At 41.4% G+C, this 23,504-nt stretch overlaps 1 protein-coding gene across 1 annotated transcript in view; it reads right to left on the minus strand.

Annotated features, from left to right (window-relative positions):
* CPED1 (cadherin like and PC-esterase domain containing 1) overlaps nt 1-23,504 on the minus strand; it is a 344,542-nt gene that overhangs the window by 218,388 nt on the left and 102,650 nt on the right. The window contains exons 7-8 of the mRNA XM_068276408.1: nt 19,593-19,735; nt 6,380-6,455 (exon numbers count right to left, since the gene is read on the minus strand). Of these exons, the coding sequence (XP_068132509.1) occupies nt 6,380-6,455; nt 19,593-19,735 (219 nt within the window). The remainder of the gene's footprint in view (nt 1-6,379; nt 6,456-19,592; nt 19,736-23,504) is intronic.

Genomic DNA, 23,504 nt, shown 5'->3' on the forward strand with positions numbered 1-23,504 from the left:
CCTGGTACACTTATGAACGACTCTGGGCGCACTAGCCCAGTAAAGCTATTTCCCAAGGATCAGCAAGAGAGCAAACTGGGGTGGGAAAAGGTAGGGTAAGGGAGAGAGGAGGGGTTGTGGAAGGGGGGGGGGATTTCTGTTCTTTGTTAGAGCTGTCTGATACATTATTGCATTTACCATACTTTGTGTCCAATGACTGACTATATCTCTGCAGTATTGAAAGTTGGTAATTATTGTAAAATTTGTCGAAACATTTAAAAAAAATATTTTGTTTAAAAAAAAAAAAGAAAGACCCCAGGAAGTACCCTCTTCCTGTTTATGTACTACGGTAAGTTGAACCCAGCAGAATACATTGCAGCTCACTGGAGACGTACACATGCACTAATCATAAAACTGACACAATCAGTCCTTACTTTGCTGTCTGGAAGCCTGGACTATGTATGCACAACAAAATGCTTGTTATGTATAGAACTGAACATAGGGGATGTTTTTTCTTTAAACAAGATTTGAATTGTTCTTAAAAAAAAAAAAAAAAGAATCAGTCATTTGTCCATGAATACACCAATATCCTTTTTCATTATGGTTATGTGATCAGAAGAGCAAATTGGTGACTTCAGAGGTATCACAATTTGCATCTCATTTCTGCTCCTTTTGCTGCTCTAGTAAATAAGCCCAATTGTTCATTGTAAACAATACATACATTTTGAGTAAATGATTGCTGTAGCAGACAGCACTGCCAGAGAACATCACATGCTGGCCATTCTGCCGTGATACATTTTTGTGTTGGGCTTTTCCTGAACCATCACTTTGGAAACCATTAAAAACAGAAACATTATTTATGGGATAAATCTGATTCCATTTTATAAGGAATAGCTAAGCAGTTCCGCAGCTGTGAGAATAATAAAGAAATCCCATTGGGGCTCATTTCTGAAGATTTATATGTTACTGGATCTGAGATCATTTAGAGAGATTGATTTATCTTCCTTATTTTATTTGGAATTCTGATTGTAAGTTCAGTTGAGATCGGGCCACAGCAGTTTCATGGGGCTGCTCAGGCTCTGTTCATGCGCTGTGTGGTAAACGAGTGGGTGGTGGTGAAATGCTAGACTGGGAAACTAGAAGTTGCTTAAAGAGACACTGAAGCGGAAAAAAATTATGATATAATGATTTGTATGTGTAGTACAGCTAAGAAATAAAACATTAGAAGCAGAGACATACGTCTAATATTGTTTCCAGTACAAGAAGAGTTAAGAAACTCCAGTTGTTATCTATGTAAAAGAGCCATTAAGCTTCACAACTTTAAAGTCACAGAGAGCTCTGTCTTCTGAAGCTTATTATCCCAAGTGTCTGTCACTGTATTTTGTTTTTTTCCCCTGCAGAGGGCAGTTCAAAAGTTCACTAGCCTGCTCTGTAAAATAATTTAGAATGCTGAGTAGTGTACAGGGTGGGCCATTAATATAGATATACCTTAATAAAAAAGGAATGGTTGGTGATATTAACTTCCTGTTTGTGGCACATTAGTATATGTGAGGGGAGAAACTTTTCAAGATGGATGGTGACCATGGTGGCCATTTTGAAGTCGGCCATTTTGAATCCAACTTTAGTTTTTTCAATAGGAAGAGGGTCATGTGACACATCAAACTTATTGGGAATTTCACAAGACAAACAACCACTATAAAATGTGTTCAATGTGCCTCCCATTGTGTTGGATTGTCAATGCAACCCTCTTCTCCCACTCTTCACACACTGATAGCAAAACCCAGGGGGTGCTATTTTCTTTGCTGAGAGTGCTGCTATTATCATCACTAATCTAATCATTGCCAGGCAGAAGAGGCTCCTCCCTGTGCTCCCCGTCTACTCTCTGCCATCCAAAGTGATGTGCTATCTTGAGCACACTGTGTGGCTTTTATGTGCATGAATACCTGGCACACTTTGGCAGAAGAGGTGGGGAAAAACCAAGCATGTCAACTATAGTGCAGGAGATTTGGGCACAGCTGGCGCCGCCATAGACCTTTATAGGAAATACGATATAGTGGCGTGCAGTGAGTAACTACGGCACCATCAGAAGATGGAGCTGAAGTTACTTTTAAAACACTCTAATGTGGCCGCCAGCAATAGCTGGAAGCCGAATTACATAATTCCCAACCATCCACGTCGACCTGGAGGGGGAATAGTAATTAATGCCGCCGGGACTTGTGCGGGAGCAGGGTAAGCCGTATATCGGCTGTATCCAGCGCCCAAGTATACTGGTGGCGATTTCTCTCTTACGTGGGAAAAACAGGGAGGAGAGAGCTTTTAGTGCTGTACTTGCCCATGTCCAGTGCAGATGCGCTCATTCAAGGTTGTGCTCCCGGCCAAAAGAAGAACAAGACTGGGCCAAATATGTTTAGAGTGACCTAACTCTGCCATGGTGGGCTGAAGAAGGGACCAGGAAGTCTCTGGACTATGCAGAGGCTTCCTACCACTAAGGTATTTATCTATTATTTCTTTTTTTGTTACCATGCCAAAGATGCTTTAAAAATATATATTTTAGTGCTAAATTCAAAATTTTAATAATTAAATAAAACAAACATACTAGAAAAGCTGTACATTCAATTTGAAGGATAGAGCCTTCCCGATCCTCTCTCTGTGTTAGGGCAGGATCATCCACGAGGCAAGCCTAGGCAGTTGCCTGGGGCCTGGAGAGATTTTAGGGGCCTGGTGGATGCTAGCTCCCACCAAATCTTACTAAAAAAAAAGCCAGGTAATTAAAAGCAGTGGGCAAAAACTGCTATCTTGCCTAGGACCCCATTTCTTCTTAATCCTTTTCTGCTTGGTGTCCGGGTTCCCCCACTGTCTGCCGTTTAAAGATGCTGCCTCTGGGAGTCCTCGGAAGGCTTTGGGAGTGCTCATGTCATTGAGTGCTCCTGAAGACAGATGCCTCCACACTACGCATGCATGGCTATGTATCTGCACATGTCCAAGAGTGCTCCCAAGGAAAGGTGTCTCCATACAGCGCGAGTGTCAGAAGGCTTATTTGACCAGATAGTTGGAATACATGCAACAGGGATGACATTGCTGGAATGAAGGGACCGAGAGAGGACAGGGTAGGCTCTGTAGCATCCAGAGCCTTCCCTTTCAATAGGATAGTAGCTGACTTTTTTTTACCCCTAGCTTCAGTATTACTTTAAAGAGAATACGTATCTGAAATCAGTAGCTGACACCCTCTTTCCCATGAGAAATCTTTGCCTTTTCACAAACAGATCATAAGGGGGCTAGGTATGGCTGATATTGTGGTGAAACCCCTCCCACAGTGTGATGTCAGGGGACCATGGTTCTGACAACACACTGTGGGAGTCTTGTTGCATTGTGGGAAATAACAGCTGTTTCAAATGTCAAAAAAGTAAGCAGCATCTCCCTCCACTGATATCACCTGACAGCAATAAAAAATGTCACCATGTGATAAATGTCTGAATGTAAATCAGGGAGGGGAAAGATTTTACAATGGGCAAACACTGACTAAATCATTTATACATAATTATTGTAAAAATGAAGCACTTTTTTATTATATTATTTTCACTGGAGTTCCTCATTACGTCATGCAATAAGAATTCTATAGAGAGGGCCTACTTTGTGTAATGAAACAGGAAAAACAGATTTATACTAGTTCCAATATTATGGTATGATTTTCTTGTATGTATAACTCTCAGGATTCCTCACAAAACAAAGAATGAAAGTTTGCTTCTACCATTCAGTAAAGGAAAATCGGTGGAGTGATTCTGTCAGGTCAGGAGGGTAATGGTGCATTTAATAACATCGTTTGTCTATGTGTAGAACTCAGCAGCTAAATTCAAAGGTTCAGCACACTTACAAAGCAATTGTGTTGGGGAAAAATAGCTTCTGATGAAATAAAAAAGAAATGGAAAATCGCAGACTGCAAGATTCTCTGTCTATTATATTATGACTATTGAAGATGAATGAGAAACAGAATGCAATACTAAGAACTGCACTGCTCAGGATCATTTGCTTATTAACTGATTATTTTTACTCATGTTTAACATCTGTAACAAGTTTTCATCACTCATAGATTATTGTACAGATCAGCACTATGGTCTGTCATCTTTGGTGCATTAACAAGCATGTGGATATTTTAGGGAAAAAAAACAGAGAAATTTGAGTGGAAATTTTCAAAAATTGACTCACACTAGCCTTAAAGGAAGGATGCAAGCTTAAAATAAAAAAAATCTACTTACCCAGAGCTTCCTCCAGCCCCTGGCAGCTGTCCTGTGCTCTCGCCGCAGCTCTGCTTTCAGCCGGTGGCTCATGGTCCCATACGGAGCAGATGCCGATCTTACCAGGTCGATGCCTCACAGTTCTATTTAACGTTTGTACTATTTTATGCTGCAATAAACTATGATAAATGATTGAAGTGGTGTGGAGTTCCGCAATACAAAGGATACATCCGGCAATTAAACAAAAAAAAGGCCCCTGCGCATGCATGAGCACATGGCTATGCTCCTGTAGCGGTGTGGCCATGAGCTCCCGCAAGTGAAGAGGCCGCCGACCTGGCTGGGTTGGCGGCTGCCACGGAGGGGACCCGGGAGACTCCCTAAGAGTGGAGGTGCAGAGATGGACACATAAGCTTCCAGGGGCTGGAGGAAGACTCCGGATGTATCTCTTTAAGGAAATCTGTAAGAATAATGCCCCTGTACTTACCTTGGGAGGAGGAAGCTTCTAGATCCTAATGAGGCTTCCCTGTCCATCACCCTCCGGGATCCAGCGCTAGCAGCTCCCAAACACCACGTGTGGCAATATTTACAACCTGCGCTCCAGCCAGCACTGAATCCACAAGGCTCAAGAGGACGGGGAAGCCTCATTAGGATCCTGGGGCTTCCACTTCCCAAGGTAAGTACCCTATAGGTGCACTTGTTTCTTTACAGATTCATTTTAACCCTTATTATAAACTTAAAACTAACCTCTAAACTAAACCTAACACTACATTTCCAGTAAGACATAGAAGAATATTAATCTAGGGGTATTATCATTAAATAGCTCTAACGTACCCCATGGTGCTGTGTAATGATAAATATTTTCTATTAATATTTTATAACACCTGTAAACACTGAGAATGTAGAACAGGCAGCTGCTGAGAATTTGTAATATGTGTAATGCAGCAGATGAGGTTGTTTGTTAACAAGACCTGCAAAAGGTGTTATATAAGGATGCTGCAATATTGACCAGAATCTCATTTAGGGCCCGTTTCCACTAGTGCGACGCGATTTCGCCGGCATTCCGACGCTTGTAAAAACGCATGCGGGTGCGTTTCCGCATGCGTTTTACCCGCGATTTCGTGTGCGATTTCGCATGGCAGGGTGCCATGCGAAATTAACCATGACACTGCCAGGGCAAAATAACATTGGGAAGGGTGCGAAATCGCACGCGAAATCGCGGGTAAAAACGCATGTACCAAACGCATGCGTTTTTACTATTAAATACATTAGCGGCGATTCGCACGGATTCCCGACGCAGGCGAAAACTGTGGGTCCCGCCGTGCAGATTTGGCCCGCCGCCAAATCGCTCCCGCACGCCGCACAGGTGGAAACAGCCCCATCCACTAACATTAACTATGCGAATCCGCATGCAGTGCCCGCATGCGGATTCGCCCTAGTGGAAACGAGCCCAACAGTTGTTTTAACTTGCTAAGTGGCAGAAGGAGTTTTCGTCTCCTCAGAAAACTTTTGCTTTGCTGTAAACTGTTAGCTTATCAACTGTTAGCTCATGCAAGGACTGGGGAAGAGTCTGTGTGCATGGATGAGGAACTGGCTAATGGACAGAAAACAAAGAGTTGTGGACAATGGTTCATTTTCAAAATGGGTCACTGTTAGCATTGGGGTCCCACAGGGGTCGGTATTGGGTCCAGTGCTCTTCAATTTATTTATGAGTGCGCTAGTAGATGAAGTAGAAAGTAATGTTGCTATTTTTTCAGATGATACAATGTTGTGCAGAATTATCAACACACAGAAAGATAGTGACATATTGCAGAAGGCTCTGAATAGAATGGCTTCATGGCCAAGTAAATGACAGATAAAATTCAATGCTGAAAAATGCTGTCCTGCATCTTGGTCGTACTAATGGTCTAGCACCATGCAAAATAAACAGGATACAGATGGGGACATCAAATTTGGAGAGGGACTTAGGAGTACTGGTTGACAACAAGTTAAATAATCATATTCCTATTGTACAAAAGAAACAGAGGTGTGTGATCCAACCAAGCAGACACATTTAAAGGAACAGCATGTGCTCTATTCCTATTCCCAATTAAAACTGCCACAGTACACTGAAAAGATTTTTACATTAAACTCAAAACGCATAGAGTAGTTTCACTATTCATAATACTGACCTCAAGCACAGTGGGAGGTGAAGAACTGCTGCTGTATTCAATGTCAAATGTTAATAGCTGAAAACATTCAATGCACCTGCAAATAATTTAGAACTGTTATCATAAGATGTAAATATGTGCAAAGTTACAACAATAACATGAGATGCAGAAGACGTCATTTCTTTTCCTGCAGCCTGTCTTACATATCTGCAGGCTTAGGTAGCGTGTGACACTTCAGCTGTTGAAATACATGCCTTGCCAGGTTGCTTTTTTGCTCAGTGCTATTACTATAATACAACTGTACAAAGTTTGCAGTTTAAATTAATATGTAAGACTGTTTAGGATGCTTTAAAGAGGAATTTCAACCCAGGATTGAACTTCATCCCAATCAGTAGATGATAACCCCTTTCCCATGAGAAATCCTTACATTTGTTGCATTGTGGGAAATAGCATCTGTTTCCAACTGCCAAGCAACCAGTATCTCTCTGGGCATATTTATATTTATTACAAAACCACAACATTTTAGCCTATTGCATTGTTGGTGGTTGGGGTTCTAGATAATGGCAGGTGGTGCTGTCTACCTTTTTGTCTTGTCTGCCAGTAGTAAAGATGATGAGGTGCTGGCTCGTTGTGGATCAAACAACAGAAATGAATTACATGACTAATACGTATTATTTCCTGATCTCTCGTCTATTTTTTAACTTCTCACTTTGCAATGTATATTTCCCCCTACTATTATTTTTTTGTATTATTTTTCTGATACAGGAACATTTCATTTATTAAATTAATATAAAAAGGTTGATACATGATTTAGGTATTTAAAGGGATTGAATGGTGTTTTTTTTAAATAACAGTCTGTTAAACTTTTTAAAATACACCTGCAGTGAGAGGGATATGAAGGCTGCCATATTTATTTCCTTTTAAACAATGCCAGTTGTCTTGCAGACCTGTTGACCTTTTTGGCATCAGTAGTGTCTGAATCACACACCTGAAACAAGCATGCAGCAAATCTAGTCAAACATCTGATCTGCATGCTTGTTCAGGGTCTATGTCTAAAAGTATTAGAGGCAGTGGATCAACAGGACTGCCAGGCAACTTGAATGGTTTAAAAGGAATAAATATGGCATCCCCCATATCCTTCTCACTTTAGGAGTCCTTTAATGCAACTTTTTTTCAGGAATAAGAATATTTAAAACAAATGTAGTATTTTCAACAGATGTAGTTCTTCTAAGGTGGGTTTGCACTGCCAGAAAAAAAATGTTCATCTTATAGGAAAGGAACAGATCTCCAGAGATTCAAACAGATCGTATGCAAGGAAATAGCATCATTCACAAGTGTCTGTTCTAGACTCTGTCCATTCACTTAGTTCTGATGAGCGGAACTGAAGGCTCTGTAGTAGGCTTGGTTCCCACTTTAGCAGAAAATATACCCGTTTGATATGTTTAGTGCAGTGTGGAGAAATGCAGTAAGTGGATCCTATTGTTAAAAGTAGGGTCTGCTTCCACCTGCAATTAAAAACTGATATGTTTGCTGCATTGCGGCAAACATAACAGGAAGTCCTGACCTGCTCAGTTCTTCCCGACAAGCAGATGTGTTTCCCATTGCCACCTATGGTGCAAAAACATGTGCCCCAAACAAAGTGAAGCAGATACTGAACTGGTCCGCTCCACTCTGTGCCGAACGGACCATCATAAGTGGGAACCGAGCCGTACATGATTATTCCAGTGCACATTGAAACAAAGTGGAGGCTAATGGAACTCCAGTGAAAATAATGATTTAGTCAGTGTTTCCCATTGTAAAATCTTTCCTCTCTGCTCTGACTTGGGCTGATTGCTGGGGGAGATACTGTTGGTGGGGGGGGGGGGGGGGGGAGGGGGTGCACTTTGTATATAATGTCTACTGTATATATGTATAGCACTCTTTGATAAAGCAGTGAGGTGAAACATGTCAGAGTTCATTATGCAGCACTTTTTGTAAATAATACACAGCACTCCTTTATTTTCCTCTCAGCTATGTATGGAGATAGGATGCACGCCACAGTAGTATAGTTCTGAGTATAGGCTGACTCCAGCCGGCATACAAAGCTATCCTGTACTCCTATTTTCTGCCAGTAAGGTATCTCTGGTGTTTGTATTGTGGAATAGCTACACCACACGTATATTGAGGCAAAGTCTAGTGTGGAGGATCAGCAATGACCTCCATAATAACATATACCCCCTATCGATCTTATTCATTTGATACCTTACTGAGGTGGTCACTAGACTTAGTACCCCTTTACACAATTATTTTAATTCATATATCTTACAAGTTATACCCTTGTGTATTAGTACCTAGAGGGTTGTGTCCGTACGGACTAAGTGTTTGAGTAAAAGCTTTCCTCTCCCTGATTTACAGTCTGACATTTATCACATGGTGACATTTTTACTGCTGGCAGGTTATGTCAGTGAGTGACAGGACATGCTGCTTGCTTTTTTTGGCAGTTGGAAACAGCTGTAAACAGTAAAACAGCTGTTATTTCCCACAGTACAATGAGGTTTACAGACAGGAAACTGCCAGGACCACGGTCCTCACAGTTTCCTGTGGGAGGGGTTTCACCACAATATCATCCATAGAGCCCCCTGATGATCCGTTTGTGAAAAGAAAAATATTTCTCATGTAAAAGGGGGTATCAGCTACTGGTTGGGATGAAGTTCAATTCTTGGTCACGGTTTCTCTTTAATAGGAAAGTTTGAAAACACTTTCACTGAACAGACTGGAAATAAAAATGGAAATATGACAGACTACTTCCTGTCAACTCTATGGTATTTTGGATACATTTTCATTTTTCACAAGAGTTTAAAAAAATGTATAGCTTTCATACAGTCTATTTTTAGGAAGTAGGAGTGAAAAGACAACAAGTGCTGCAAGTGCAGATGGATCTGTCAGCAAGCTGAGAGTGAGCTAGTATGTGTTGTGGAAAGGCAGCATGCTTTTGGGGTTTAAAGCACTGCTGCAATTACGCTTTCAAATTATTTTTTCTCTAGTAGTTCATCCATTTAGGTAATCATACAATGTATAACATACTAGACTATGAGGGCTGGAACCCACTAGAGCGATTTTTTGAGCGTTTAGGGAGCGTGAGAAATCGCTAGCGATTTCCCTAAACGCTCTGCCAATGTAAATGGATGGTGCAAATTCCACAGAAACTGTGAGAGACCGCGGAAAAGCCACCGTGTGTGCTACTGAGCAGGCGGCTGATTCCGCGTCCAGCGCGGCGGTTTGCACGCGGAAGCGTGTGTCTAGTGGCAGGGTGGAACGCGGAAAAGCTGCCGCATCCAACAACAGTCAGGCAGCTAGTTCCGCGTCCAGCGCGGCGGTTTGCACGTGGCAGCGTGTGTCTGGTGTGGCTGGGTCTGTTAGTGCACACAGGCTTAGGAATACGCGCGCGCGCACTGAGAGGCAGATCTCTTATACTAGGCAGGGAGAGTCAGCTGACCATGCCAATCAGCTGACTCCTGAGCAGGACATTAGTGGTTGAGCAATTAGGGGTGGTGCTGGAGAGCACTACTCCATATATAGTTACTGCTGGCCAGTTGCAAGTTGTCTGCCGTTGCGATCTCTACATGGAAGCACTCAGACCTCAGTCAGATCCTACAGTGTGTTTGAACCAGGTGGACCTGGGAATTCACACTTAGCCAGATTACTTGAACTGTTATTCTGTTTATGCTCAGACTAGTTCCAGGGTGTAGAGACCAAGGACCTCACACCCAGCTTAGGGAACTGTACTTTCATTTGTGCTATATTTCAGACTAGTTCCAGGGTGCTGAGACCACGGACCTCACACCCAGACTAGGGAACTTTATTATCATCTGTGTTATTCTTGAGACTAGTTCCAGGGTGCTGAGACCACGGACCTCGCACCCAGACTAGGGAACTTTATTATCATCTGTGTTATTCTTCAGACTAGTTCCAGGGTGCTGAGACCACGGACCTCGCACCCAGACTAGGCATTGTTTGATATCTGTTATGACTTATTGCTTTTCTGACTACTCCTCTGTCTTCTGATTCGGTACCTCGCATATCTGATATTCCGTTGCCAGACCCTGCTTGCCTTGGATACCGAATCAGACTTCTGTCTTTGTACTTATCTGTCAGTGTGTTGCCGACCTGGCGATCCCGACCTCGAGAGCTATCTCTCCTATTAAGAGATAGTCTCCAGACCAGATAGTGGCATCCACCTTCAGGTGTCACTCACTCTCTGGCCTTCCCTATCTTCAGCCTGACTCCACCCTTTGAGGAGTCTCAGGCTGCTGGAAGGTTCCTGTGCTCTCAGAGCAGCGTCTCTTTACTGTCCATTATCGCCTGCTCAGCAGGTGCATTACTCAAAGTACTACTGTTGCACCAAACACTCACATACCAAAAGGTGTCCAGAGGTTAGCAATATATCTGTATTATCGGTGATTCTGCAGATCATCAATAATCAGGTATATATCTGCATTCTTGGTGATACTGCAGATCACCAATAATCAGATTCTCTCTGTGTGCTGACACCAATCGTTACAAAAACGATTGCGATTAGCAAAAGCAGGACATGCAGCATTTTGTTAGCATTTGCGCTTCAATGTAAAGTATGTACGGTAATCGCTGGCGCAATCACTCATCAAAACTTGCACGGAGCGATTTTGCTAGTGTTTTGAAGTTAATGTACACTGTAACAAAATTAAAATTAGTAGAAAGGACCAATCAGACTTTAAAATGCTAATCGTTAATCACTACACAACCGCTGGTAAAATGATACACTTTTTAAAATCGCTCCCTAAAACGCTCAGGGAATCGCTTACAAACTGCTCATACGAAACACTAGCGATTGCGATTAGCGAATGCGTTTTGCAGTGGGTTCCAGGCCCAAGACAGCGGAGCAGCGCACGCATCTATTTTAGCATCCTCTTCTGTCCATTCAAAAATGGAATGGAAAATGGATAAAAAGCTGATGCCAATGTGACAAAATGATACTTATCAGGTTAATATGAAACATTCATGTGCTATATATATTTATTTGTGCAAAGAAAAAATGTTTTAAAAAACACTGCTGTATAAAACACTAAAAAAAACATGTATTATATTGAAAAATAGCTCACTGCATTACCCTGGAAGTCAGCAGGCCTGTAATTTCAATAAAGACAAAGGAACAGGTAGCGGGTAGTATGTCACAAAAGCCAATCATAAATCAACATTCACAGCTTAGCATAGTCAGACAAACCGGAATTGCTATAGCTTGTGAAATGCCAGTGGACTTCACACCATCTGGTACCATTGAAAGAGCTATGATGGTATGTAAAGACCAGTAATCTGTAGAGACCAATTATATTTACCCTTCCTTTAAGATGTCAGAACTGGAATGAAGGAGAATTGCTCCTAGAGTACCTTGAATAACTGCTTATTATTACTTTGTGGCTTATTATACAACTCTCCACGAAATATAAACAACCTAATTTACATTTGGTGTCTGTGATCAACCAAGAGAGTGAAACCTCTGAATATCAGCAGAAGAGAACAATGCAAATGTAAGGAGTTACACACCTCCATAGATTTAACACTTTCTTCTGCCACTGGTATGTTGGCAGTTTTTCTGGCTAACCTGCCTCTAAGCAGATGCTGACACAACTATGAAAGACTATACTCTGCCAAAACAGTGCCTAATGACACTACATTGGCAGACACATGCATAATCAATGAATGTGCAGCAATAGTGCAATGAATAGGTGAATTAGACATTTTCATAGACTCACAACAGTTACCTGAAGCTCATGTGAAAAAAAATCAACACGGCTAATTGAGTTTTCGGCAAACATTATGTTTAGTTGAGTGAACCTGATAATAATTAGTGGTTAAAATTGCCCTAATGTTTAGCAGAACAGCTCAGTCAGTATTGGCTGGTTTGGATGACCAAAGTGTCATGTATATGTGCTCCATAAATGTAGCTGTTGGCATAAAATAGTGTTTGGCCACCATAAAACATATAAGGACATGGTAGTACAACATAACCTGATGAAGGGCACATTCCCTAAATATGTTGTGCAATTGCTCCAATTACACGGCTATCTGGCAGATGCCTTTGGCATGTTATCTCTTTACTTGCCTTATTGTGATTGGATCTGCAAGGAATGGATTTTAGACAAACAATTGAAAAATGAGACAAGAAAGAAAGATGCTGCGAGCACTATGGACATCGGTGTACTGTCAGAAAAATGCACCACAGAAAGTTTTGGAAAAAGGTGTTATATATCCTTTCTATAAATTAAATCAAACTTTCAGCCAGATGCTATGCATTATTTTAGTTGAAACTCCACTACTGATGAGAAAAAGGCAATTCCTTCGGTGTAGCTGTTCACACTGTAGGGATTAATGGCAGACCTTATTTCAATTTGCTTATTTGTTATTTCCTAACATTGCACAAAAGATACACCAGTTCAAAGCGATCAGATATAATCAGTTGGCAATAATATTTAATAGCTGTTTTCAGAGCATCATTTAACATCTCTTTGAAAAATCAAGAAAAAGGGACAGCCAGGAGCAAAGCTAGAGGCAGTACACAGAAACTATGCACAGACTATGCACAGCTGGGCACATGACATGGCATAGTATAAACACATTACTACAGATATCCAAATTTGGCAAATATTTATGATACAATGAGCCTGATGCAGTATACGCCGCTGGTAGAATTGCCGTGCGCAGGGAGTGCATGGTGATTTTACTGTTGCTAATGTAGCAAGATCACCACTTGTAAACCCATAAGTGACATGTGCATTACCAGGTTAACATGCGCATTGCTATGCTACGCCACACATCACTTTAGCAACGTGCATGTTAACTTGATAATACGCGTGTTGCTAATGGCTTAACGGGCGGTGTTCTCACTGCGCTAGTACCATTAAAATGCATGTGAACTGGAAACTTTACCGGCTGTAACGTTTGCGGGATTTTATTTCCATGGTCAGCGCACAGAACGCGCGTGCCGACACTAAGGAAATCCTCCACAAACGTGTATTTAAGTATAACCCAGCTATGGTGCTATGCACCTGTAGAGGGAGATTCCCACCGGCAGATGGAGCTGTGGAGTACAGACGGACTCAGCCTCTGTACTGCCACAGATTCCAGATGGGAATTGCACGAGTTGAAGTAATGTAGGGCTGGATAGCCCTAAAAGAGAAAGAGCACAGAGACAGACTAAATGTGTGTTCCCCAATCTAGCCGCCACCCAGCGACGGTGAACACACGTCTGCAGAAACAAAAGTGGAAATGCAATCGCAGGAGAGAGGCGATTGCCAGAAGTGACACAAGGCTGAACAGAACAGAGCACGAGAGTAGCAAAGGCACAGCAAACAACAATGAGAAGATAAAGAAAATAACAAACGCTAGCTAAACGCGAACACCACACTCATTCGCAACAGCGAACGCGTTTCAGCACGATCACCGCGCGTTAAGCACCCAGTGATAAGCGTGCCACCCTAACTAACCACAAGTAATACAAATGAACACAAATAGACTGAGACAGACAGAATGAACGCTTGCGAAAGCAAGCGATCAACACAGACAAACAGATTGCGTAGACGCTTGCTAATCGGTTGCCTCACACCAGGCAACAGCAGGCGTAAACACAGGACAAGACAGACAGATGAGTGCAGCCAGTAGCCACCACGGCTATGGTCTACACTCCAGAAACTCAGGCAAGGATGATCCACCGGCTGCTACCGCTAGAGGGAGAGCGATCCAAAGAGACAAACAGATGGGGCTGCCAGTAGCAACCGCTGCGCTGGTTAGCACCCCTGAGGCAGAATAAAGAAGGAGGCACTGCCACTACCACTAGGGCGAGTGCGATACAGATAGACAAACAGATGGGGCTACCAGTAGCAACCGCTGCTCTGGTTAGCACCCCTGAGGCAGAATACAGAAGGAGGCACTGCCACTACCACTAGGGCGAGTGCGATCCAGACAGATGGAGCAGCCAGTCGCAACCGCAGCTCTGGCCTACACTCCCAGATTGACAGAACGATTTCCTGTCGGCCGCCGCTGCCGACAGGACAATCGCAGCAGAGAGACAACAAAGGCAAAACAGATAATGCAACCTGACTGCACTAGAAGAGCTGCCTAGTGCAGTCCCCAGGAATTACTCTAAGATAAACTTTAACAAACAAACAGGGCTGATACTCTAGGAGAGTTCATCAGTAACAAACCATGAAGATGACCAGCAAAGGATTCTGGGAGAACATGGTATTTATACTGCCAGCCTTCAAAGGAGGCAGGTAGGCAATCTACATAACAAATATATGCAAATTCCTCAGCAGCAGAGCAGGTCTGAAACTTGCAAAGCAAAGACTTAAGGAATGGTCAAACAGCTGTCTGTCTGTGCAGACAGCTAAGCGGATCATTACACTGGCACATTGTGCATCAGGCTCAATGCCTTTTATTTCTTTAGCACATCATTTCAGTTCCTTAAATCGTAAGAGAGTGTAATTAAGTTAGACAGATGATAATGTATCAAGGAATATGGTGAGAACTTTGTAGACCACTAATTCTCATGCATGTCCTCAGGACTTGCCACCAGTACAGTGCTGAGCGTGAATCCATCACACTCTTTAACTATTCACTAAACCTCATTTGCTTTATCATCAAACAGTCATTTAAAAAAAGACCTGAGGATACATTGGAAGCTACAGTTAAAAAGTTATAAAGACACGTATCTACCACGTGTGAGCTGCATTCCATTTCCCCTGTGGTGGTTGGAGTACAAATGAAACTTATTAGTGGGATGAAGGAGCGGAACACACTTTCCAGAGACAGCAACACAATCTACAATTTGTCTTGTTTCTGTGTTCTCTGGAGTGCTTGATGCAGTAATTTAACAATCTGGAGTAAAAGTAAGAGACAGTAAAGCTGTGTAAATTCTGATACAGTGCCTACTTTCTGCATTGTTTGCACTCTTACCACCTTTACTATAGTGCTAGTTTTGAAAAACTATTTTTTACAAAGTTATAACAAGTTCAAATGCAGTTTACTTCCTGGTGCATAGTGTATAATTGCACCTGATTCTGCACCCGTACCATGCTCCTGTCCACACAACAGGCTGTATATCAGCCTCTGCATAGGAGCAGAGGGTGGCCTTAAGTCAGAAGGCTGGATATGAAGCTTGTTCTCATCTTATTAGGAACTACTGATCATCTTTTGATTGCAAGTGTATGTCCAAGGAGGTTGTATGGTGTGTGGTTTAATAGGGCATGGCCACGCTCCCTGCCTGCCAAGTTAACTAAAAGTTCTAAAAACTGATGTATGGTCAGGAGGGCAGGGGTACTGCTAAACATTTGTAAGGATTACCATGTGGGTATGGAATGTGTATAAAAGTCAAGACCAGGGTTAAAGAGATCAGAAATTCTCATAGTACAGACCAAGGAGATTAGCATGCATTCAACATAGATTCATTGAGCTCCAATAGATTCAGGATGGTTCTCATTGGTGCACCTGGTGGACAAATAAGGAACCTTGGCAGCAGCTATGAAGATGCTTTTGCTGGGGCTCCAGTGTTACAGGAAGCAGCAGTTACAGCTGGGAACGCTGCAGGGGGTCAGGGGTTGGGGGCACCTTTACTAGGGACACCATCTGGAGAACTGCTATTAAGCACTTCTTAACCCCCCTGGCGGTCTATTAAAAACCGCCAGGGGGCAGCAGAGCAGTTTAAAAAAAAAAAACATTTTAAATCATGTAGCGAGGCCTGTGCAGCGGCATCCCCCCGCCCTCTTTGATCGCCTCTGGCGATATCCGATCAGGAAATCCCGTTCAAAGAACGGGATTTCCTGGAGGGCTTCCCCCGTTGCCATGGCGACGGGCGGCATGACGTCACCGACGTCATCGACGTCGTGACGTCATTGGGAGTCCCGATCTACCCCTCAGCGCTGCCTGGCACTGATTGGCCAGGCAGCGCATGGGGTCTGGGGGGGGGGGCCCGGCACGGCGAGCGTTGGCGACTAATCGGCGGCGATCAGAATGCACACGCAGCTAGCAAAGTGCTAGCTGCGTGTTGCAAAAAAAAATCATGCAAATCGGCCCAGCAGGGCCTAAGAAATCCCCCTGCGCGGCATAGCCCGTGCTCAGCACAAGCTTACCACCAGGGAGGTAATCTGCAGCAGTTTATGAATGGATTTGGACTTTTTTTAACTGAAGTGCAGTACTAGAAATCCACGCTAAACTGCCGCTGTTACGTAGGATTTGAGAAGTTTCTTACTATCATGCAGAACAGTTCCTCTGCTGGTTAGAACAGTTTTAGAAGAAAAAAACTGTCAGTAATGCTTTGATCAATCTGACCCAGTGAGAATTATACTTTCTGACTGCACCAAGCACTTTTCATTTCCGCTGCCACATTCTTATTGCACAAAGCACCTTTTATTGTTGCTGCTAACAGCTAATTTACACAGCTCTGGATTGCACATATGCACACTTGTACCACGATTGATATCCAGGATAACAGCTCATTGATTTGATTGCACTTTTTCACTATTGCTGTGTACTGATTATGTATGCATAATAGTTTTACTCAATATTTAGAAAATCTAAGGGGCGCTGTATATTTAAAAAATGTGTATGAGTCTCAAGAAGAGAGATACAGATTATTTCCTGCTGCTGCCTCAAACTGCGGGGGTACCTCCTACCCCCACATAAAAAGGAATCAGATCAAAATACAAATAGAGGAGCGCAAGATGTAGGGTTAAAAAATTCCTTCTTTTTATTTTTATTTTACTTTATTTTATTCCTAATGGGAAAAGCTCTGGTGTGAGGTCTGATTCTGTGGAAAGGATCCTATCTTGATATAGATGTGATATTGCTATCGGTATATGAGAGGACAAGGTCCCTATATATGTGGAGAAAAATCTTTTGAGTACCCTTTTCACTGGAACGAGTTTTATTGTTTTTTATATCCTGGAAATTGTAATCTTTCCCATATATATATATGATCATATATTTTTTAGAATTTTTATCTGTTTTTTCTAAATCCCTAAAGGGTCATCAGAGGGCCTGGTATGAATATGGATGTGATTGAATGAATGTATGGTGGATTGTGCATGTGCGTATATATTTGCATGTATCCTTTTGTATCTGGTTCCCATTAGGAATAAAATAAAGTAAAATAAAAATAAAAAGAAGGAATTTTTTAACCCTACATCTTGCGCTCCTCTATTTGTATTTTGATATCATTTTACTCAATATTTATTCCTATTTCTCTTTTGTGTCCAGCACACCATATCTGCATTATGTAATTACTACAAGGTGTGGTGATACAGTCCATGGACCAGTGTGGACAAACATTGGAAATTGCATAGAGATTGTAACACTTTATAATATAGGGATTTAAGCCTAATCTACACCATACAATTCTTTATTCGATTCGATTACGATTCTATTTACGATCCGATTAAATCCGACATGTCCGATCAGGATTCGATTCGATTCGCCATTGTTTTGCATTGGCAAATCAAATTGAATCGAATTAAATCCTGATCGGACATGTCGGATTTGATCGGATCGTAAATAGAATCGTAATCAAATCGTATAAAAAATCGTATCGTGTAGATTGGGCTTTAGAGGCCAGGTGGCCATACTTTGCTTTTAATTGCTTTTATGTTTAATTGTCAGTATGCAGGGGCATAACTATAGGGTAGCAGTATCTGCGATCAGCTCTAACTACTAACCGTCCCTTTCTCCAGTACAGGGGACTAGACTTTAGATCAGGTGTTTTTGTGGCTACACTTGTTATGGGTGTGAAAATCATGATGGCCACACTCACTTGTTTTAGGATTGTGAGATGGGCCCCAGGGCCGTGCAGGGAACCAAGGGAAGGCAAGGGAAGGGGTGTGACCATTGCGGGACCTCATCAAAGTTTTGCTGGAGCTGGAACTCCATGAATTGTAGTTATGCCACTGTCAGTATGCATCAATAAAATAACATTACTTGATTATGCAGTAGTCCAAGCGTATCATTTTCTAAATATCAATAAAACTAAGAAAGCAGGTCTTTTTAAAAATAAGTAGGCGACAGCATGATTGCATTGATGTTTATAAACACAATAATGCAGATATCATTCACACAACAACCCATTTTTTTCAAAGGAACTGTAGTAACAGTTGGTCCAGTAAGTGCCTGTAGACTTGAGTGTTCTTACAAAGGCTGTTTCATCTGCATGAACACCACTTTGGTCCATTAGATGGCCTTGAGGTCAGTTACGTAGTGTATAAGTGACCTGATACGATCCATAGATAATGACAAAATGCTGCATTCTTCTTCTCTTGTTTAGAGTCTCATTTTACATTACTGTAGCTGAAGAGCATACAAGCTTTGGATGCTAATTCCAACCTACTAGGCACAACTTGAAATCAGCAATTCTGTTCAGTATGATCACATGTAGAGCACTGACTGTGACAAGGTTAGCAAACTAACCAGTTCAATCAGACATCACAGTTTCACTGGTCTGCTAACAGCTACCAGAAATCTCACTGCGTGCTGTCGGTTAAAGGACCACCATTGTGAAAGACTGTAAAGTTTAGAATACATGGGCACACATACTTAAAAATAGCACATTTATCCCAGATTAAAATATGGTATAAATTACTTTTCTTTTTTTTTTTTTTTTAACTTTATTTCAAAAGCACTAACTGAATGGCAATTGCTCAGTCCAACTGACAAAACAGTATGCAAATGAGTAGGCAGGGTGGCCAGCATCTTTGTACAGATCCATTTCAGGGAGTGCTTTTGTAAAGGATAAAGGAAATACTGAGAATCCCTATAAGAAAATGGACTAGTCCAAAGCCTGCCATATATATCAGATTTTTACTACTTACTGTAAGTGACAGGGACATAGGAGAACATAAATTAATAGTGCATTTTAATTTTGGAGAACTGTACTTATTATTATTATGTGTACACATGTATATAAAAAAAAATGTTTCCCCCGATAGTGGTTTTTAAAGGGTTTTAACAATAAACATCTGTTGGTTTAGTTACTGCAGCACTAGTTTCTTGAGGTAAATGCAGTGTCACTATCCAGAATAATGAAACCATTTTAGATGCTTTAGATTGATGGGTTGACTTTTTCATGGATTTTCCATTACTGGCAGAAACAAAAAAGATATAAAATGATAAAAGTATAGAACGTGTGCTGCTCCTATTGGTAAATCTGGCTCTCTGAGTTTCTTCAACGATAATTTACCTGTTCAGCAAATTTGGTCCTGTAGCAGCTGCTTCACTCATTACCTCCAGGGTAAGTAACAGCTTGCTTATCATCTCCTTCAAGACACTAAAAGCTTGCAAGTGAGACAGCAGCGGGAAGAACCCTTCATGGAATTGCTGAAGCTGTGAAGAGAGTGACACAAATACCACACATTTTTTTCACAAAACCATTAAGAACGCTTTTAAATCATGGCATTTGCTCTGATTAATTGATGCTGTCCTCCACCATTTATCACTGCAGCGAGCTGTCAATCACCTGCATCTGTATTTAAAAAACAGTGCTGCTGAAATGCTATCATTTTCCACGTTCACACCCGCAAGGCCGCAAGCACGCTGTCATCAAAATTCCAAACACTCCAAGAAAAATGCCAGTAATGCGATACCTACACAACATCTTGTCACTTCACTGTTCCACCAGCAAGATAAAATACAAACATTGAGACACTTCTGATGTCACTTGGCATAACTGCTGGAAATACAATACTGTTATTTCATCTACGCCCCCATATATCAATACTTCTCCAGCCTATACAGTTACACTAATGGAATCTGATTAAACGACAACAATGGAAGACTACGTGGTACTTAAGAATGATGGATCAGAGCAGAAATGACTAGGAAATAAAGAAAAACAAAAAAAGGGGGGGGGGATGAACATTAAAACAGGTAAGGCAACATAACAGAAGGGAAATTTATTTCCCCACTAATGCTCTTGTTACACTACTGTGGTTATTTCCAGTGAATGATGTAACAGCATAAACATTCTTAACATTTGTTTTGGATCAGTGATAGTCATTTTGCTGCTGGGCAAGGAGTGGAATGTTTAATTAATTGGTCAACCAGTTAAAATTGTTAAGAGACTCATTTTTACTTTGTTCTGGCATCAGATTAAAGGAAAAATTTCAGAATACTTCCACAGCATAAAAAGCAATCAGTGTATCTTGTATAAAGCTCTGTATGGCACACGGTTCTTGTACATTGAATCTGATTATCTTTTCTAAAACAAGAGCAGCAGGTAAGATAATGCAATAGAAATGTTGCTTAGAAACCAGAGATCTACAGCACATCCCGGCTACACATTTAGTAAGGTTATAAGAAAAGCTTATTTTACAAAAAGCAAAAAATTATCCTTGATTAGGGTATAGCAATAGCCATAGCAACTGCTATGGGACGCTGGAGCAGAGGGGGCGCAGGTGGTACTTTATGTGTTCATTATTAACTCTCCTTTTTTTTCTACACCCTCTGACTTTGTCCTAGTGCTCATGGACTAAGCACAGTGTATATTGCATGGGAATGTAAATGATGGAGCAGAGTGGTCTGTACATGCACATAGGCACCCAGTATAACAAGTTCAAACTCTTTACTAAAGAAAAACATGCAGATATACAGGGAGTGCAGAATTATTAGGCAAATGAGTATTTTGACCACATCATCCTCTTTATGCATGTTGTCTCACTCCAAGCTGTATAGGCTCGAAAGCCTGCTGCCAATTAAGCATATTAGGTGATGTGCATCTCTGTAATGAGAAGGGGTGTGGTCTAATGACATCAACACCCTATATCAGGTGTGCATAATTATTAGGCAACTTCCTTTCCTTTGACAAAATGGGTCAAAAGAAGGACTTGACAGGCTCAGAAAAGTAAAAAATAGTGAGATATCTTGCAGAGGGATGCAGCACTCTTAAAATTGCAAAGCTTCTAAAGCATGATCATCAAACAATCAAGCGTTTCATTCAAAATAGTCAACAGGGTCGCAAGAAGCGTGTGGAAAAACCAAGGCGCAAAATAACTGCACATGAACTGAGAAAAGTGAAGCGTGCAGCTGCCAAGATGCCACTTGCCACCAGTTTGGCCATATTTCAGAGCTGCAACATCACTGGAGTGCCCAAAAGCACAAGATGTGTAATACTCAGAGACATGGCCAAGGTAAGAAAGGCTGAAAGACGACCACCACTGAACAAGACACACAAGCTGAAACGTCAAGACTGGGCCAAGAAATATCTCAAGACTGATTTTTCTAAGGTTTTATGGACTGATGAAATGAGAGTGAGTCTTGATGGGCCAGATGGATGGGCCCATGGCTGGATTGGTAAAGGGCAGAGAGCTCCAGTCCGACTCAGACGCCAGCAAGGTGGAGGTGGAGTACTGGTTTGGGCTGGTATCATCAAATATGAGCTTGTGGGGCTTTTTCAGGTTGAGGATGGAGTCAAGCTCAACTCCCAGTCCTACTGCCAGTTTCTGGAAGACACCTTCTTCAGGCAGTGGTACAGGAAGAAGTCTGCATCCTTCAAGAAAAACATGATTTTCATGCAGGACAATGCTCCATCACACGCGTCCAAGTACTTCACAGCGTGGCTGGCAAGGAAGGGTATAAAAGAAGAAAAACTAATGACATGGCCTCCTTGTTCACCTGATCTGAGCCCCATTGAGAACCTGTGGTCCATCATAAAATGTGAGATTTACAAGGAGGGAAAACAGTACACCTCTCTGAACAGTGTATGGGAGGCTGTGGTTGCTGCTGCACGCAATGTTGATGGTGAACAGATCAAAACACTGACAGAATCCACGAATGGCAGGCTTTTGAGTGTCCTTGCAAAGAAAGGTGGCTATATTGGTCACTGATTTGTTTTTGTTTTGTCTTTGAATGTCAGAAATGTATATTTGTGAATGTTGAGATGTTATATAGGTTTCACTGGTAAAAATAAATTATTGAAATGGGTATATATTTGTTTTTTGTTAAGTTGCCTAATAATTATGCACAGTAATAGTCACCTGCACACACAGATACCCCCCTAAAATAGCTAAAGCTAAAAACAAATTAAAAACTACTTTCACAAATATTCAGCTTTGATATAAATGAGTTTTTTGGGTTCATTGAGAACATGGTTGTTGTTCAATAATAAAATTATTCCTCAAAAATACAACTTGCCTAATAATTCTGCACTCCCTATATATAATATGCCACCATCAGGAAATGCAGCTTACTTAGAACAGAGAGGATCAAAAAATGAGAATACAGGAAATTAAAATACCATAAAGATCATCGTGATGATGATCTTTATACACACAGTGACATTTTGTGGTTGTTTTACTATACTGCAGTTTAAGGTAATAATGTTGTTAAATCTCTAACAGTAAATTGCACAGTCAACATTTATATCCATAGGGCAGCATTGCCCAAGAGTGCCTAGATCTGATGGCCTCAAGGAAATATTGCAATGGGGCCTCATAATCTCTTGCTATGCTACTGTCCTTGACTGTATCACACAGAACAGGGTTTGGCAGGTCAACCCACAACAGGTGAAGAGGTAATCTAGCCTGCAATGGCATTTGTCTAATGAGATGTAGTATTATTATGGTGGCCATACCAATTTCAAAAAAGCTTTATTGGCAGGACCAAATACATTTAGCATTGCCAAAGCAAAACAAAGCATTAACATGGGAGGAGGGATTGTGGGAATAAGGGAAGGATATAGGGGGTTGGGGTATATAGTCCATAGGTGTGTGGAGGATGGAAGGGACAGTATGGGGGACTGGGATATACAGTCCATAGGGAGGTTTTGATCAACTAAAACATACAATTATTTTATAAATTTGGTATTAAAGTGATTCAAATTTTTCAGGTTTGATGGATGCAAACCAATTGATATCTGCCATATAATGAAAAACCACTGTAAAAAAATCAAACAGGACAAACCAAAATATTTCCATTGATTCTAAAGGAATCAACTGCATTTTAGTGATATTTTGATTGATTCAGTGTTTCTGGGCATGCATATCAACCCCTTGGTGGACTTGTGAAGAGTACAGTGCAAATCTTATAATTTATCGATTCTGGTATGTGGAGCACCGATCAATAATTTCTTCATCAAAAAATATTTTTCTGATGAAAA

The sequence above is a fragment of the Hyperolius riggenbachi genome, chromosome 3, assembly GCF_040937935.1.
Source record: "Hyperolius riggenbachi isolate aHypRig1 chromosome 3, aHypRig1.pri, whole genome shotgun sequence".
In the NCBI taxonomy this organism is placed as follows: Eukaryota; Metazoa; Chordata; class Amphibia; order Anura; family Hyperoliidae; genus Hyperolius; species Hyperolius riggenbachi.